The 15,200-nt window shown below is 42.8% G+C and overlaps 2 protein-coding genes across 3 annotated transcripts in view; both read left to right on the top strand.

Moving 5' to 3' along the window:
• CLVS1 (clavesin 1) overlaps positions 1-15,200 on the top strand; it is a 70,466-nt gene that overhangs the window by 16,150 nt on the left and 39,116 nt on the right. The window contains exon 3 of the mRNA XM_077352318.1: positions 7,549-7,723. Coding sequence (XP_077208433.1) covers positions 7,549-7,723 — 175 coding nt within the window. The remainder of the gene's footprint in view (positions 1-7,548; positions 7,724-15,200) is intronic.
• Positions 1,544-4,757, top strand: LOC143844223 (uncharacterized). Of its 2 annotated transcripts, XM_077351196.1 has the most exons (4): positions 1,544-3,297; positions 3,567-3,631; positions 3,821-3,906; positions 4,154-4,757. In XM_077351196.1, exons 1-4 carry the CDS (start codon positions 3,265-3,267, stop codon positions 4,222-4,224), a joined length of 255 nt encoding a protein of 84 aa, XP_077207311.1. In that variant the 5' UTR covers positions 1,544-3,264; the 3' UTR covers positions 4,225-4,757. The 2 variants fall into 2 exon arrangements, with proteins under 2 accessions (XP_077207311.1, XP_077207310.1); XM_077351195.1 differs by lacking the exon at positions 3,567-3,631.

The raw sequence follows: 15,200 nt of genomic DNA, 5'->3' as shown, positions 1-15,200 counted from the left end.
AGTCAGACCCTTCCCACCAACCTCTGGCAGAGAAGGTTGATTCCATAAGACCGATTATGCATGTGGCTGGCTGCACCAGGCCATTACCAGATCCTAGTGAGGATCATGTTGCCCATTGCTTCATGTATACACACAGGGGATGAAATCCCCAGGTGCACACGGTTCATCGCAGACTTGTGCATGTGCACGCACAACTCTGAGGCAGGAAGGGTCTGCTGTATCTCATGGCGGCAGTGGCAACGGGGGAGGGCATGAGGGTCCTACCGCACAATGGTAGGATAACAGCATGCCACTATGCCACCATCGTGAGGGGTGTAAAAATTCCTCATTAGGTTCCGCAGCACTGCAAAGCTGAATGGAGCGTTTCATAAAATGAGTACCTAGCTTGCGTGCTGGGGGGTAAAACGGTAATGACTGGGGAAGGGAATGGCAAACAACCCTGTATTGAGTCTGCCAAGAAAACACTAGAGGGCATCACCCCAAGGGTCAGACATGACTCAGTGCTTGCACAGAGGATACATTTACCTTTACCTTAATCTATAGCCATGATCTACCATTTCCTCTGAATTCTCAATTTTTATTTTATAATGTTTCTAGAGATTTCTTTTCAAAATTAAAGCTGGAGATTTATGTAAGCTAATATATGGTGGCAACGGATAGATCCAACGTTTTGTGCTGTTTCAGTCTAGCAATTGCCAATTTTAAATCATTCTCCCTCACAATATGCACAACCAACTCTATGAGTGCAAACTCTGAAGTCCCCCAGAATCCTCACATTAAAGATTTAGGAACTGTTAGCAGTTGCTTAAATGATACAAATTAGTTCACCCGTAGGCCAATTTACTGACACAGGGGAAATGTAGAGGACATTTAAGGATATCAGATCTGCAGTACAGATGCTCACGTCACGGATGCAAGTTTGTCAAGGCATTTTAAAAAGAAAATAATATGTCTGTCAGAATTTGTTGGTTTCCCTGTTTCTGTGATTAAATTAAGGGGGCAAAACCTCTGAAGCTGCATGTGGTTTTGTTCCAGGTCTTTGTGGCTGCCTGTCATCTTTGCTGAAAGTGTGTCATAATGCAGGTGGTTCTTGGCTCAGTTGCAGTTCTGGCACAACGGGCCAAAACTGATGGGATATTAGATTAGCAGAACTCTCAAGGCACCACAGGACTTTGGAACCTGGGAGGGGATGCAGCTGAAGAGTATAAAGTCACATATTGAGCCTTTTAGCAAATTTTCTTCTTTCTTGCTGAGTAGCCTGTACACTGATTTTATTTGTCTATAGCTTCCCACCAAATTACATATATATACACAAACATATACACAAACCAGAGAGCCAGTTTGGTGTAGTGGTTAGGAGTGTGGACTTCTAATCTGGCATGCCAGGTTCAATTCTGCGCTCCCCCATATGCAGCCAGCTGGGTGACCTTGGGCTCGCCACGGCACTGATAAAACTGTTCTGACCGGGCAGTGATATCAGGGCTCTCTCAGCCTCACCCACCCCACAGGGTGTCTGTTGTGGGGAGGGGAATGGGAAGACAACTGTAAGCCGCTTTGAGCCTCCTTCGGGTAGGGAAAAGTGGCATATAAGAACCAACTCTTCTTCTTCTTCAAACATATACATATATGCATGCTGGTCCAGCCCACTGAATTGAGGAAAAGACACAATTGCCTTCTTATATTCAGCTTTTGAAAGTTCAAAATAAACAATATAAACAAAACTTAGCTTTGAAAAGTTCAGGTAGAAGCAAAAGTAGAATGTGAGACTGATTCCGCATAAGGAATCTGCCACTGGACAGCCTCCGGATGTTGGCAGCTTTTAGAGCCCCCTCCATATGACATTGCCTGCATCCCAAGGCTGTCCAGATGCTGCTTTGAGTTTTGGACAAGATTTAACTTGTGATGAGGGAAATCACCAAAACTCAATTTGCCACCATCAATTACATGTCCCATCGGTGAGCACCTAGTAAGCAACCAGGGGTTTGCCCATATGCAGTAGTCTAGGCAGCATTGTCCCACCCTCACAGCCGCCTCCTCTCCCCGGTTCCTGACTGCAGATTTTTAAAAAAATGTTGCCATATGTGTATCTGTACACAAGTGAAACAGCAAACCAAAAAAATTATTTCAAAAATTATCATGTCATGCAAAGTGAACATTAATATATTCCATAGTAAATAAAAAGAATCCATAGAAATTCAATTGTTTGCAACATAAATGCATGCTTATGTTGGGAGCTGGTGGCAGCAACCACCCATACACATTCATTCATTCATTCATTCATTCATTCATTCATTCATTCATTCATTCATTCATTCATTCATTCATTCATTCATTTGTGAACATGATTTGGTTGGGAGGGGGATTTTATGTGGGAGACCTCTCACCCATCACAAGGCATCTGTGTTGTGGGTATTTCTTCCATGCTTAGAACACACAATTTTTTTCTACTTTGCTGGCCGTGGCAATGCTTATACATTGCTCTGCCACTACGTGAAATGGCAGTGGCCGCATGCTCCTTGGAAGTGAGAAACATTGCTGGGGACAAACAAAGCCAACTTGTGATCCTTGTGGTCCAATCAACATGGCCAGTGAGGCTCTAAACCCAATTAGGAGTCAAGAATCCCCTTGGGTGGTGCAAGAGAGAAGAGCCTACAAGCTCTGCTTGCCTATCATTTTCTGTGAGCAGCTGCACAGCCAAGATGGATTATAGCTTGCACCATCCTTATCTTTGACCTTGCTGGCTACCCCCTTCCCTCCACCTCTCAGGCTTCTTCCATGTCCTCTACTACTGGTACGAGACCAACATGGAGGGACAGTGAGGTTAGAGACCTCCTGCCCATCTTTTTCTGATGAGAAGGAGCAGGAGGCTCTCAGTGCCTCTCATCAGAATCGGGAGATGTCAGAGAACATGGCACATCAGATGCAGGCTCTGAGGCACAACTGGACAGGGCTTGACTGCCAAACAAAGACAAAGGGCCTCAGGCAGGAGTATTTCATTGTGTTAACCACAACAAGGTCTCCAGAGCTACACTGGTGACTTGCCCCTACTTCAATGAGTGAAGAGGCAACTATGGAGAGGGGGAACATGTGGCTCATAGCCGTAAAAGTGAGGAAGCTTGCCCCTGAGGAGAGCAGCCACCAACAGCTGGAGGACTTGGATGAGGAACCCTCCACTTCCCTAGAGCCACCGCAGAGGCAAGCCACCCTGGACCAGGGACGAAGTTCATCACCCTGGACCTTGTCCCATACAGCAGGAGGAACTCCATGGCCATCAGTACTCCGCGCCTTTCATTTCAGGTAAGCTGGGAGCCCTAGGGTCGGGATTGGGGTGGCTGGTCCCCTTGCCGTGTGCCCAGGATCCCTATCCGGCTTGGTTGCTTTGTTGAGAGGGGACACTGAAGGACAAGCCCCTTCCCGTCTGGGGCTCTTCCATCTCCAGCTGTGCGTTGAATTGCTGGAGGCTTTCCCTCTCATATTCCCTACCCCTCCCAGCCTCTGTGCATCCAGCTGGCAGCCCTGGGAATTTTTCTGGGCTGCTGGCCACAACCTCTGTTTTTAATTCACAGCACATCCTCCTCCTGAGCCAGGAGGGAGGAACTGCAGGGCAGCAATTCATGTGCCATGGAGAAAGGTGGGTGCTGGTGCCCAACATTTATCCTTGGGAGGGGAAAGGTGTTGGTTATCCAGGAAGCTCACAAGGGAGGTTTCTTGGTACAGGAGAAGACTTCTATTTGAATAGAAGGCTTCACCAAACTTCTACTGTGTTCCTCATTGCTTGCTGTGAACTGCTTCTGATGTCTGACCAACCTTATCTTCCCAGACTACATCGCACCAACACCTCTGAGGGTTCAGCCTGCAGCTCTGGCCAAGAGGGACCCTGTGCCAGAAGCCAAGAGATGCCCAATGGTAAGCATCCCTCGCTCTGTACCTAGCTAAGCAGTGGAGGTCATTCCACTGGATCCTGCCTGAAGTCACACAAGCGGTGACCATTGCCACTGAACCTGCCCTGCCATGGAAGGGCTAGTCTCTGCAGCAGGAATAGGTCTGCTGATGGGCAGAGGTGGGTGCTGAGTAGCAACACAAAGAGTGTTAGAGTAGATAATACCATGAACTGTCCCCCCTCCCACCCACCTACCTTTTCCCTTTTTTCCAGGTGCACACTCAGGAGAGGAGGCAGAAGACGTGGCAGCGGAGCAGCATTTGGAACAGCCTGTTTGTGGGTAGTTGGCTGAGGAGTGGCTGCAGAGGGAAAGCAGGAGGCAGTGGCACATCTTCCTCCTCACCACCCTGGGGCATAGCCTCCTAGAGCAGGCAGAAGAAGACATGCACCAGGCCAGGGTTCTGGGAGAGGCGATGCTTCAGCAGGAAAGAGAGTTGTTCAGCAGGTGGCAGGAGGACAACAGGGAGGAGGCCAGGCTTAGCAGGGAGGTCTTCAGCGCTTCCATGGAGAAGAGCAATGCCTTCCTAATGGGGGCTTTAGAATCTAGAAATAGGATGGGGGACCTGATGGCAAGGACCGTGGACCATTTGGTGGTCAGGGGGAGGGAGAACCCTAACTCCACCCCTCTGGAGGACTCCACAGCATTCGTGGGAACCCCCCCCCTCCATGCAATCAGTCCCAACTCCTGGAACAAGCCACAGCACTCAGACCAGGTGTCTGGTCAAGGCAGGGACCATTGCAAAAAGGCACAGGCTTATAAAGCCAAGGGGCAAATATTCCCCTTGACCCCTGAAGTCAGATCCCCCCCTCTTTTGCAAGAACAATAAACAGTTTTAAACTTTTTCTGTACATTTTTTGTGTGCTTTCTTTCTGGGGCAAACTGTGATGTGGTGGTGGGATTCTGCCCTCATAGCTGGGGCTAAAAAGGGTCAGGTGGTCACACATAAGACTCCCCTGCTGTGCTGCCCTTGTGTTTGCTGCTGCTGGCTGGAAGAGGTTTTCTCTGTAGAAATAAGGGCACAGGAGGCATAAATGCTTCTTCTGATTTTTTTTTTAATGTATCCATTTGCTGGGCCAAATAGCAACAGCAGCACCACCATGCATGTTGCCATCAATCCCCTACAGCAGTCAAAAAGGAACACTGGCAGTGACCATGACCACCCCTTCCGGCCCAGGATCCCCCTCCCTTCTCCTACAGACAAGCTGTGTAAAACCAGAGAATCACAAACATAAAGCCAGCAATGCAAATTTTATTCTTTGTTTTATATAAGACCTATGGCTGGACTCTCACCTTCCCTGATGCTGCCTATGCAGGAATGTAGTAATGACATCTCTGACCCTTTTATCCTTCCCTATAAATCCTCTTTATTTATGGTCAATTATTGGTCCCTCATCATCCTCAACCATAGTTTCCTATTCCTCATTTTGCACAGGAATTCCATGCACATGTTGTGTAGAATAACATATGCAATGACCTCAGGGGTTACATTGTCCAGGTGAATATGAAGCCTAGCAAGAAGGCACCTCTAGTGTCACTTTAGTCTCCCAAAGATGCACTCCACCACATTCCTTGCCCAGGAGAGCCTCAAGTTGTAGTAACTCTGCCTGTCAGTGCAAGACTGCTTGTAGGAGGTCATGTGCCACTTCCTCAGGGAGTATGCCCCATAAACCAAAATCAGGGCTTGCACCTGAACTCCCTGTATCATGACCATAGGGATTCCAGGGACAAAGACCAGGGAAAGGTTTGAACATTGACTTATGGTCAAATAAAGCTTCTTTACCTGCCGCTTCCTCCTATAGCCAATAGAAAGAGAAGAATTTTCTTAGAGACAGATTCTAAACATAGATCACCCTTCTTCATTGAATATAAGCTTGTTAATATTAAGTTGGCATCCCACCCCTTTTTAAAACAATTGTACACAGTGTGAGTGATCAGTGGGATCATTTTTATGGTGTGTGACATATTTAATTTGGAAAAAAAAGATGCTACAAGAGAAGAAGGTTTAGTAGTACTGATTCTTATAAACTACAGAACGAAGTTCAATTTGCCAAATAAGAGAGGCCAATCAGGACTGAATAATCACCAAATTGAAGGTCCACTGTTAATAGCATGGCTTTGATTGTTGAGTAAGACTGTGGTGGAAATTGTTTTATATCTTAGTGCTGGTGGGAATGAGACAAGAATCACAAGAGCTAAGGAAAAGCAGAATAGTTGGTTTTTATTCACTACTGAAGAAGTCTCAATGCCATTCATGATAACCTTCCCTTCCTCTCTCCACAACACACTTACTGTGAAGTGGGTGGGAGTGAGAGAGCCTTGACATTACTGCTCTGTAAGAAGGGCTCTTTCAAGACTGTGACTAGCCCAAGGTCACCCAGATGGCTCCAGGTGGAGGAGCAGGGAATCAAACTTAGCTTGCCAGATTAGAAGCTGCCACTCCTAACCACTATACCAAGCTAGAAAAGGAATTTCCTGCTGGTATTGTTCAGGAAATGGTTTTATAGTTGAATGAATGTGTGAGGGGAAAGCAGAGTAAGAACACACCATTTTAAAGTAACTAAGGAAAAACAGCAAAGAGCCTTTGGGGATTCTTAAAGACAAAGGTATTTATTGTGGGTCATAAACTTTCATGAGCCAGAGTGCACTTTGTCAGGTGTATTCAACAGGCAGTGTTACAAGTTGTGGGAAAGGGAAATAGTTACTACGCTACTGAACTTTACACTAGATGTGTTGCACAGATGAACAAGATCCAATCCAAAGGGAAAATAAGTGTTTTTTTGCCAGCTTAGTTGATTGGTTGGCAAAACAAAATTCCAGTTTTGCAAATGTAATAAGAGAAGAACTTTACTAGCTTAGGGTAACAAATATATATGATGCTAGAGTATGTACGGGGGAATGCTCCCTTGATGGTATGGCTGATGTTGGTCCTGTGATAATATCATTTGAGTTAAGTGTATTTGGAGACAAGGCTGATATTGGAATTTACAAGAGTTCTCTTGTAATTGTTATTAAGGGACAACAAAGACAAATGGTTTTCAAGAGCAAGCAGAATCAAACATTCGCTATTACATCTAGCACAACAAGAATTAGAAGATTTATTGAACACTTACTGACTTATATGCAATCAAATAATGAATTTTCCCACAGAATGCTCATATAAACCACTGAAATGTTTTCCATTTCTGAAGGACTATACTGAAATTAATGACCACTCTTCATTGTTAAAAAAAACACACACACACAGCATTTTTGCCTTTTATTGAGCTTTGTAAATAACTGAAAGAGCCTCTTGTGGCGCAGAGTGGTAAGGCAGCTGTCTGAAAGCTTTGCCCATGAGGCTGGGAGTTCAATCCCAGCAGCCGGCTCAAGGTTGACTCAGCCTTCCATCCTTCCAAGGTCAGTGAAATGAGTACCCAGCTTGCTGGGGGGTAAACGGTAATGACTGGGGAAGGCACTGGCAAACCACCCCGTATTGAGTCTGCCATGAAAACGCTGGAGGGCGTCACCCCAAGGGTCAGACATGACTCAGTGCTTGCACAGGGGATACCTTTACCTTTACCTTTAAATAACTGTAAGCTTTTCTTTGTCTTTCTTATTCTATCCCCAGGAATTCTTTCATAGACATTTTACGGGCTATTCTGTTATCCTTAGAAGTTCTCATTGAAGACCAAGAGCTTCAGATAAATGGCTTCATTCTAATTATAGACTGGAGCAACTTCTCCTTCAAGCAAGCCTCCAAATTAACACCTTCTATTCTCAAACTGGCCATTGAAGGTTTGCAGGTATGTGGACTGAGAGAAGCACAGATATACTATCCTTAATTACATGGCTATAATGCTTAGTGGAAGAATAGCATTTCATTCTCATTATGCAAAGAAGAGAAAATCAATCTAAAATCTTTTGAATATCATGCAGCTACAATTTTTTGAAAACACTATACTTTTTTGCTTATTTCATTTAGATTCTGAGCTGTTCTTAAAACAGGGATGTACTACTTACTACAGCCATTAAGTGTAATGTGAAGAGATTGGAGGTTTAATCCACGAGAGACTTTCTGAAGATTAAAAATCTGACATCTGCCTCATGAAAGCACGTGCCTCACACATGCAGTATTTCTGCATATGTGCTACAGGGTGTCTGGAGGCACAGTTGAACCTCAGTTACTTTATGAACACTTTTACACATGCTAAATAATGCAGTTTCAATCCATTTGCAAGTGTATTTTGCCATTTCACAAAGTCCAATCCAGTTGCAAAGTCCATTAAAAGTGGATTGGAATTGCATTATTTAGTGTGTATGTGTGAAAGGGCCCTATGTGTTTGTATTACAAAAAAAGGCCGTTTCCTTTTTTAAAATGTGGGCAAATAAAACCAGAACAGCTGAATAGTGCGAATCTGTGCTATTGATGTATATGTTAGACTGATATCTTAAGTGTTCCTTTTAAATGTTTTTTTAATATTATTAAATTACCTTGAGCTCTGTTAAATAAATTGTTTAGTTAATATACTTTTGTATATTATTGTCTCTCAACCTTTTTGATTTGGGGATGGAGCCAGACAAGAGTGTGGTTTGGGGTGAAGGGGAGCTCAGTAGAGAATGCAATTCCACAGGGAGGGCCTGCCCTCTGGAGCTGCAATTTTCTCCAGGAGAAGAGATCTCTGTAGTCTGGAGATCCATTATAATTCTGTGAGAACTCCAGGCCCCACCTGGAGGATGGCAAACCTAAGCTAGAGATAACTAATAAGGTCTGTCATCAGTCATGAAGAACTATCTATTACATATGTTTTTAAAATCTATATTTCATTCTAGGACAACTCGCATTTGGGAGTGTTTAGGGACTGTAGGTAACAAAATAAAACATAGTATGGAAATGGGAGCAGGAAAAGAATTGGTTCTCTTCAAAAAACAGCCTAGTAAGACCAGTTTAAGGAGTCTATGCATAAGCAAGGCAATTGTCTGTGAAGTAAAAACTTTAAAAATCAATTGTGTGCACAGCTGCAGAGGCTTTCTTCTCTCCAGACTTGCCAAATAACAAATCCCAGAGAGTGTGGTACTTGTATGTGTTTAGGCTGAAAGGGTGATGTTTGGAAGATAAGTTATGAGGAGTATAGTTCATTGGCAAAACCTTCCTTGATTTCAAATCTGAATTAGTAAAGCTCTGTCCTACTCATTTAGTTAAGCACTTTCATGCCATAATAAGCAATTAGCTGGTTTTCCAGAAGCCTCAGCAAAAGACCTTTATACTTGGACATGCAGGGTCCTTTGAAGTTATGAATCATGGTCTCTTTGCAGAACATGTTCTCTGGCCCCAGCCAAATAAGTGCCTCCTGCTGATTGTGCATTATTGAAATGGTTTATCTAATTTGTCAGCCTTTGCTTGCAAGTAGACCTCTTAATCTACACTAATCTGAATAACAAACTACTGTAGGCAGCTATTTTGTATTGACAAAATGGATTGTGTATAGTCATCTTCATTTTAACAGACTGTGCAATATCTATAAACTGGAGATTTGGGAGTGGAGCCTAAGGAGTGGGGTTTGGGGAGGGATGAGATCAGGAGGGATGAGTTCAGTATGTGGCCATCCATTCCTTCCAATTCTTGTTTCTAATAAAAACACAAGTCATTACTGTGTTAGGGTAAACTGTGGTAATCTGAAATATGCTATGCCCTTTGCAATGAGGAGGTGGGATAACACAGGAGGGGTCTCCTGTCAAGAAGCGTGCAAACACACGGTTTCCTATTGTGTGTTTGCAAGAAGGAGGCGGTGCGTGTTTTACATCTCCGTGCAGAATCAGTCAGTGTATGTACCACAGTGATGCTTATGTAAATGCTGCTTTGGACTTTCTGAGAGCATTCTTTAAAGCCTTGAAAAATATATGCAAAGTGTTTTGAGATGTTTACTTTTAAAGTTAGCATTCTTTAGATGCCTTTTTGAAGCTATCCCCACTGAACAGCTAGTTAAAGTGGTAGTGGAGAGCCTTTTGATACAGATTTGATATATTTCCCAAACATTTTGTGCCTTTTGTTTCAAGCAGCTGGTAATGCAAGGCAGACAGGGGAGCTCTCTCTGAGCTGTCAGTAAAGGAGACCTTTGCAAGGGTGCCTACTCTTTCTGAATAACGAAGACTTTGCTTACTGTAAAAGAAGGATTATGTTGTTGTTTGTCTGCCAACTGATTCATGGAATCTAGATGGTCCAAATAAAAATGAAATAAAAATGAAAGATTTCAAGCAAGACTGGTAGTACAAGTAGTTGAGTATTCATGCTGTTGGCAGGAAATCAGTAACAGTTGACAGTGATATGCTATTGATGTTCTGGGGATTTTAGGATTGGTATGAGAATTGATATGTCTTTCTAGCAATACATAATGGCTATGGTCCAAGATAGTATTGAAAGCACTTAAGCCAATTGATTGCCTTAACAATACTTAATGTTGTGTTGGATTGTGTTCATTATAGTTTAATAAGCATTTAATGAAGTAGTTCATAAGGTGTTTTTAGATGTTAAAAGAATACATCATTATGTCCCATACTCCAGATGCTTCAGACAGTGATTCTAATTCACAGGATACTTCTATGGAGGTGGCTTGAGGGAGTGCTGTCTCAGGAATTCCACAAACCACAAGGTGGTTTATCTAATTTGGGCAACACCACTCTTGTCAAAGCCAAGCTTTTGCTTCTGAGAGTTTGAATGGCATTTTCTAAGACATTTTGGATCGGGGACTGAAGTCCAGATGAGTGGTTCACTCTTTTCAAATAAGAAGTCAGAAACTACAATCTCTCCACATTTTCAATCAGCCTGGGCCTCTTACTGTTTGGTTATGGGAAGGCTACCTGGTAACAGTAGAGTACTCAGGTTTCAATTCAATTCTTCAATTCAGTTTTAAGTCACAGAGAAGGACAGGAATTGGTCATTCAGATGAGACCTTTCTGTTTACTTGCTCCAGATAATCAGTCTTTGCTGTGGAGGGATTTCATTGGGAGTGATACTGCGTCCCACTTGACTCAACTGTAGCCTCAACTGTAACCACCTGATGGAATTTAGATACTTGTTACCTGTTGCTAGATTCTCACATCTGTTCCGGATGTTCTGCTTTGTCTCAGTACTTGTCCTGGGGACAGGGTGGTAAAAACAGAGTGGTCTCAGTCTGGGGAAAGATATGTGGCCACTTCTGTAGTAGTAGGACCCTTCTTTGTGTGAGAAGTTATCTGCAAATGTTGCTTACCAAGGGGAAGGATGTGTCTGGGGTGAGAATGGTGCTTGCTTTGCCCTTCAGCCACATAAGATAGTGTTAGAAGTGTCTGGTGCTGATGATGGATCTGACCTACATGTGGTAATTGTTGTTTTTCAGTTGCCAGGAGCAAGAACATGTACATGTTGACTTAATACATCTAACATTGCATATAAACAGTGTCCAATTTACTACCCATTTTCAGCTAATGTACAGTAAAACTTTCTTGATAATATGGTGGGATAATAAAGAGTTTTGTCATGTCTACAGGCTCATGATTATCCAATTAAAAGCATATTTAATATTTTAAATAGATAATGGCTGTGCACTCATCTGTGGTGGTGATGAGCTAGAATCCACGGACTTTGCTCTTTCACAATTACTGCAAATCAATAGTGTTTGTATTAGGACAATAGACTTGGAAGTAAGACATAAATGGTTGTTTCACATAAGATAGTACCTAATTTGATTTCTCTTCACTGAAAATTGAAGATGCCTGACATATGAGTATGAGAAAAGCTTTGTGATACCCCATAATGTCTATCTGTGGGTTTCCACACCTGCTAAAGATGGTGCAATATCCACCTTAATGTTCCATAGAATCACAGACATTTTGCAATGAAATCTCATTACTCAGGTACAGATCCAAATGCATTCCCTGTTTGTTGTACAGTTTGTGAATGCTGTTAAGACTGGATTTCTATTCCTCTCCTGGGAGGGAATTTACATTTACCCAATGAGATAGCTCAAGAGTTGAGTTGGTTTCCTCCTCTATTTCCCACCCCAATGATGACATATCAACTGTGCCTAATATTAGCTGTCCTCTTGCCCTTCCCCCTCCCCTCCCCTCTGTATTTTTCAAATTTTTGAACATGATCATGTTACAAAACTAATCTGCAATAACAAAAGCATTCCACACAAACCCCTGCCTCTCCCATTTCCTCCTCCAGCATCTAAATGCACCTTATGACGTAAGGTGCAATGGTGCACTTCATAAATATTGTGCAGGAAAACATTTGTGTAATGTAAGGTGACCAGATTTTAACATTGATAAAGCAGGACACCATTGACCGGGGGGGGGGGGTCTTGATTAAAAATTTGGTCTATATGGAGCAACAAAAAGTTTCATAGAACGCAAAAATAGTATTGTAATATATATATTTTAATTTCAACATAAGTACAATTTGCCAGGTGCCCCCAGATGTCCCTCAAAAGTGGCTGTAATGGCAGCCAACATGTTTTGTTTTCCTGCAGGCATGGTGACTGAGCACACATCAGAGCCCCCCCCCCTTTTTTTTTTCTTAGGCGATTTGAGTGCCATGGGAACTGAGGGGTTTGTGTGTGTTTTTATTTGTCTTGGTTGCATTACAGCATGAGCTCATTATTGTTGTCACATTCAGCTTTCTCCCCTGTTTGCCTGGCCTGAGCAATGGGCTGCAATCAAAGAGCTATGCTGAGAGATGAGTCATGCCACTGAACTCTGCTGCCCTTCACTACCCTTGGCTGAACCCCAAGTGCCCTTTTCCCCAACAGCAGCAGCAGTGTCAGCCAGGAGGAGACATGAGAACCAGCCAACAGGAGGCACATTCCAGTGCCTGGCCACCCTCCTCTGGATGGACAGCTATTTGTGACTCCTGCATTTGAGTTTGCTGCCCCCCCCCCTGGCAACCCTCCTTGAAGTGGGAGTGACCAAGAAAAAAAAAGGGAAGGACATATTTGTGTTATTGCGCATGCACAGACCAAACAAAGTAGAGCAGAGGTAGGACAGGAGACAGGACCACCCACTCTCCCAATGGAAAACAAATGCCACAGTTGGACTCCTGACCAGTGATGGAGGAAACCACAAATGCAAAATGCCAAACACAAATTCACAGTCTGCATTCAGAATTCAATGCAGTGAGAACTCGCCAGCCCATCACAACTGTGGAAACATTCTCTGTTAAAGCCTGCTCCACCTGTCAGTCATTAATTGTTTTTTAATAATAAAAATATACATAACAATAACCATTCGTGCACTGGAGGTTTCATGCCAGGCTGCAGGCTGGAGTTTTAGTCATAGCAGGTTGCCCCACCTCCTCCTGCACCCACATGGGAGAGAATTTGGCCTGGTGTGGCTCATCCGCCCCTCATTTGTGTTCCTGCATGGGACCTGGGGCAGTGACGTTCCCAGTGCATAAACGGTCATAGTCCAAATTTCTGTTACAAATGATTTGCATCAGATAAATTTGATGTGAACTGCAAAATGCATAATTAACTAAAAAGTATTAGAGTAACCATTTTAAAAATCATTTCATTATTATATGAGTTTTTACCCAAGCTTTCAGGTTGGAGTTGGCATTAATGTACTGAAAGCAGTTATAAATAAAATGTATGTCTTCAGAACTCTCACAACCCCCATATGATTGACAGAATCCTCTAAAATCATGCATGCAGGAAAAGGGAGTTTGCATAATTGAATTTGTCATTTCAGCATTTGGTTAGACATACCAGAAACTGGACTGGAATGTAAATGATATGGGAAGAAGAGACTTCATGCACAAGAAGTAATCTTGAAATGATAGATGATGATTTTTTGACATTGCTTCCAGGATGATTAATGGTTCTAGAACAGGGTGTTCTAGCTCAGGGGATACTCGTGAGATTTCCAAAGGTTTAAAATATCTAAAACCCCTGATTGGTCTGCTTAATTTTTTAAAAAAATTCTTGTTTATTGAGGCCATTTTACTCTTATTTTGTTTGGATTCTTCTGTCTAATTTATGACATCAGAATATTGCACAAACCATATTTGGAAAATTAAGTGTAAGAACTAAGTGGAATAGACAGAACTAATATAAATGAACAAATGACTTGCAAACAGTGCGGCTCAATCCAATTTAATATCCATGGCTCAAACAGATTTAATTATTATATAAATCTAGTGCTTCCTGTCTATTATAAGTTCCTTTATGCATATTCATGAGATGCAGAGGTGCTTTGAACTGCAAGGACAATAAAGAATTACTGTGGTTTGCAAGAAACAGCAAGGTATATTTTGGCTAGCTTTGCAAAGGCATTTGTTGATGATCTCTTTATGCCCTCTAAAAGTCAACGTCTACCTTCAGATGTGCAAAACAGTTGGGCACTCTTCTCATTCTGTACAGCCGAATCTAGTCATTTATAATGAGATTTACTTCATGGGTACCTTTGGCTGGACTAAGTTCTAAAGAATTGAGGGGAAGCATCTGGGAGGGGGGGGGCTGCAACTGTAATAAAATGTAATAAATTGTGAATTAATTCATTCATTTGAAAATATTTTCTTGGAGGCCAACTCATTCAGGGATAATCCATGGAAAATATTAAGGATCACAGATTTGATTCCTAGAGATTCTTTGAGGACATGTATTTCTAACTGATCATGATTTGAAGATTTCAAATATGTAATCTGTAACAAGTTTTATGTGAAGCAGCTAATACTAAAATGGGAGATTCATGTGACTTGATTTTCCCTAGACACGGCCTTATTTTAAGGGACAGGATGTTCTTGAAAAATACTTTCTATTCTTTGGTATTTTTAAACACATAAATTAACTGAGAATCCTCCCTCCAGGCATATAAACCTGTAAAGAGACATTTTCATTATGTCCTCGAGTTGGGACCACTGGGACCCTCTGCTCCTCAGCCCTTTTTACCCATCCTGTTCCCTATCAGTTACTACAAAACCCACCCCATTTGTGTATCCTTTTCACTCTGTTTGCCACTTTGTCACTTTCCATGTATAGCAATCAGGGCATCACAGTCTTGTGGCTCCTGGGAAGCAGGGTAGAAATAAAGGAGCTATGCTTGTCTCTTTTTGCATCTTGGCAGCATGAGTGGGTGGCAACTGCAGCAAAAGGGCATGCAGGCCTCCCTGCTGGCCTCCCCTCCTACCTCCATGGCGAGGTCACCTTTCCAGCCCTCTGATGAAAACAGTCCATGTTTAATTGCATCTGAATCTGATAACGTCCATCTGGTTGACTAAGTAACAGGAAAATTCTCTTTTCACGTGAG

Source organism: Paroedura picta, chromosome 9 (assembly GCF_049243985.1).
Source record: "Paroedura picta isolate Pp20150507F chromosome 9, Ppicta_v3.0, whole genome shotgun sequence".
Classification (NCBI taxonomy): domain Eukaryota; kingdom Metazoa; phylum Chordata; class Lepidosauria; order Squamata; family Gekkonidae; genus Paroedura; species Paroedura picta.
This window is presented reverse-complemented; position numbering and strand designations above follow the sequence as displayed.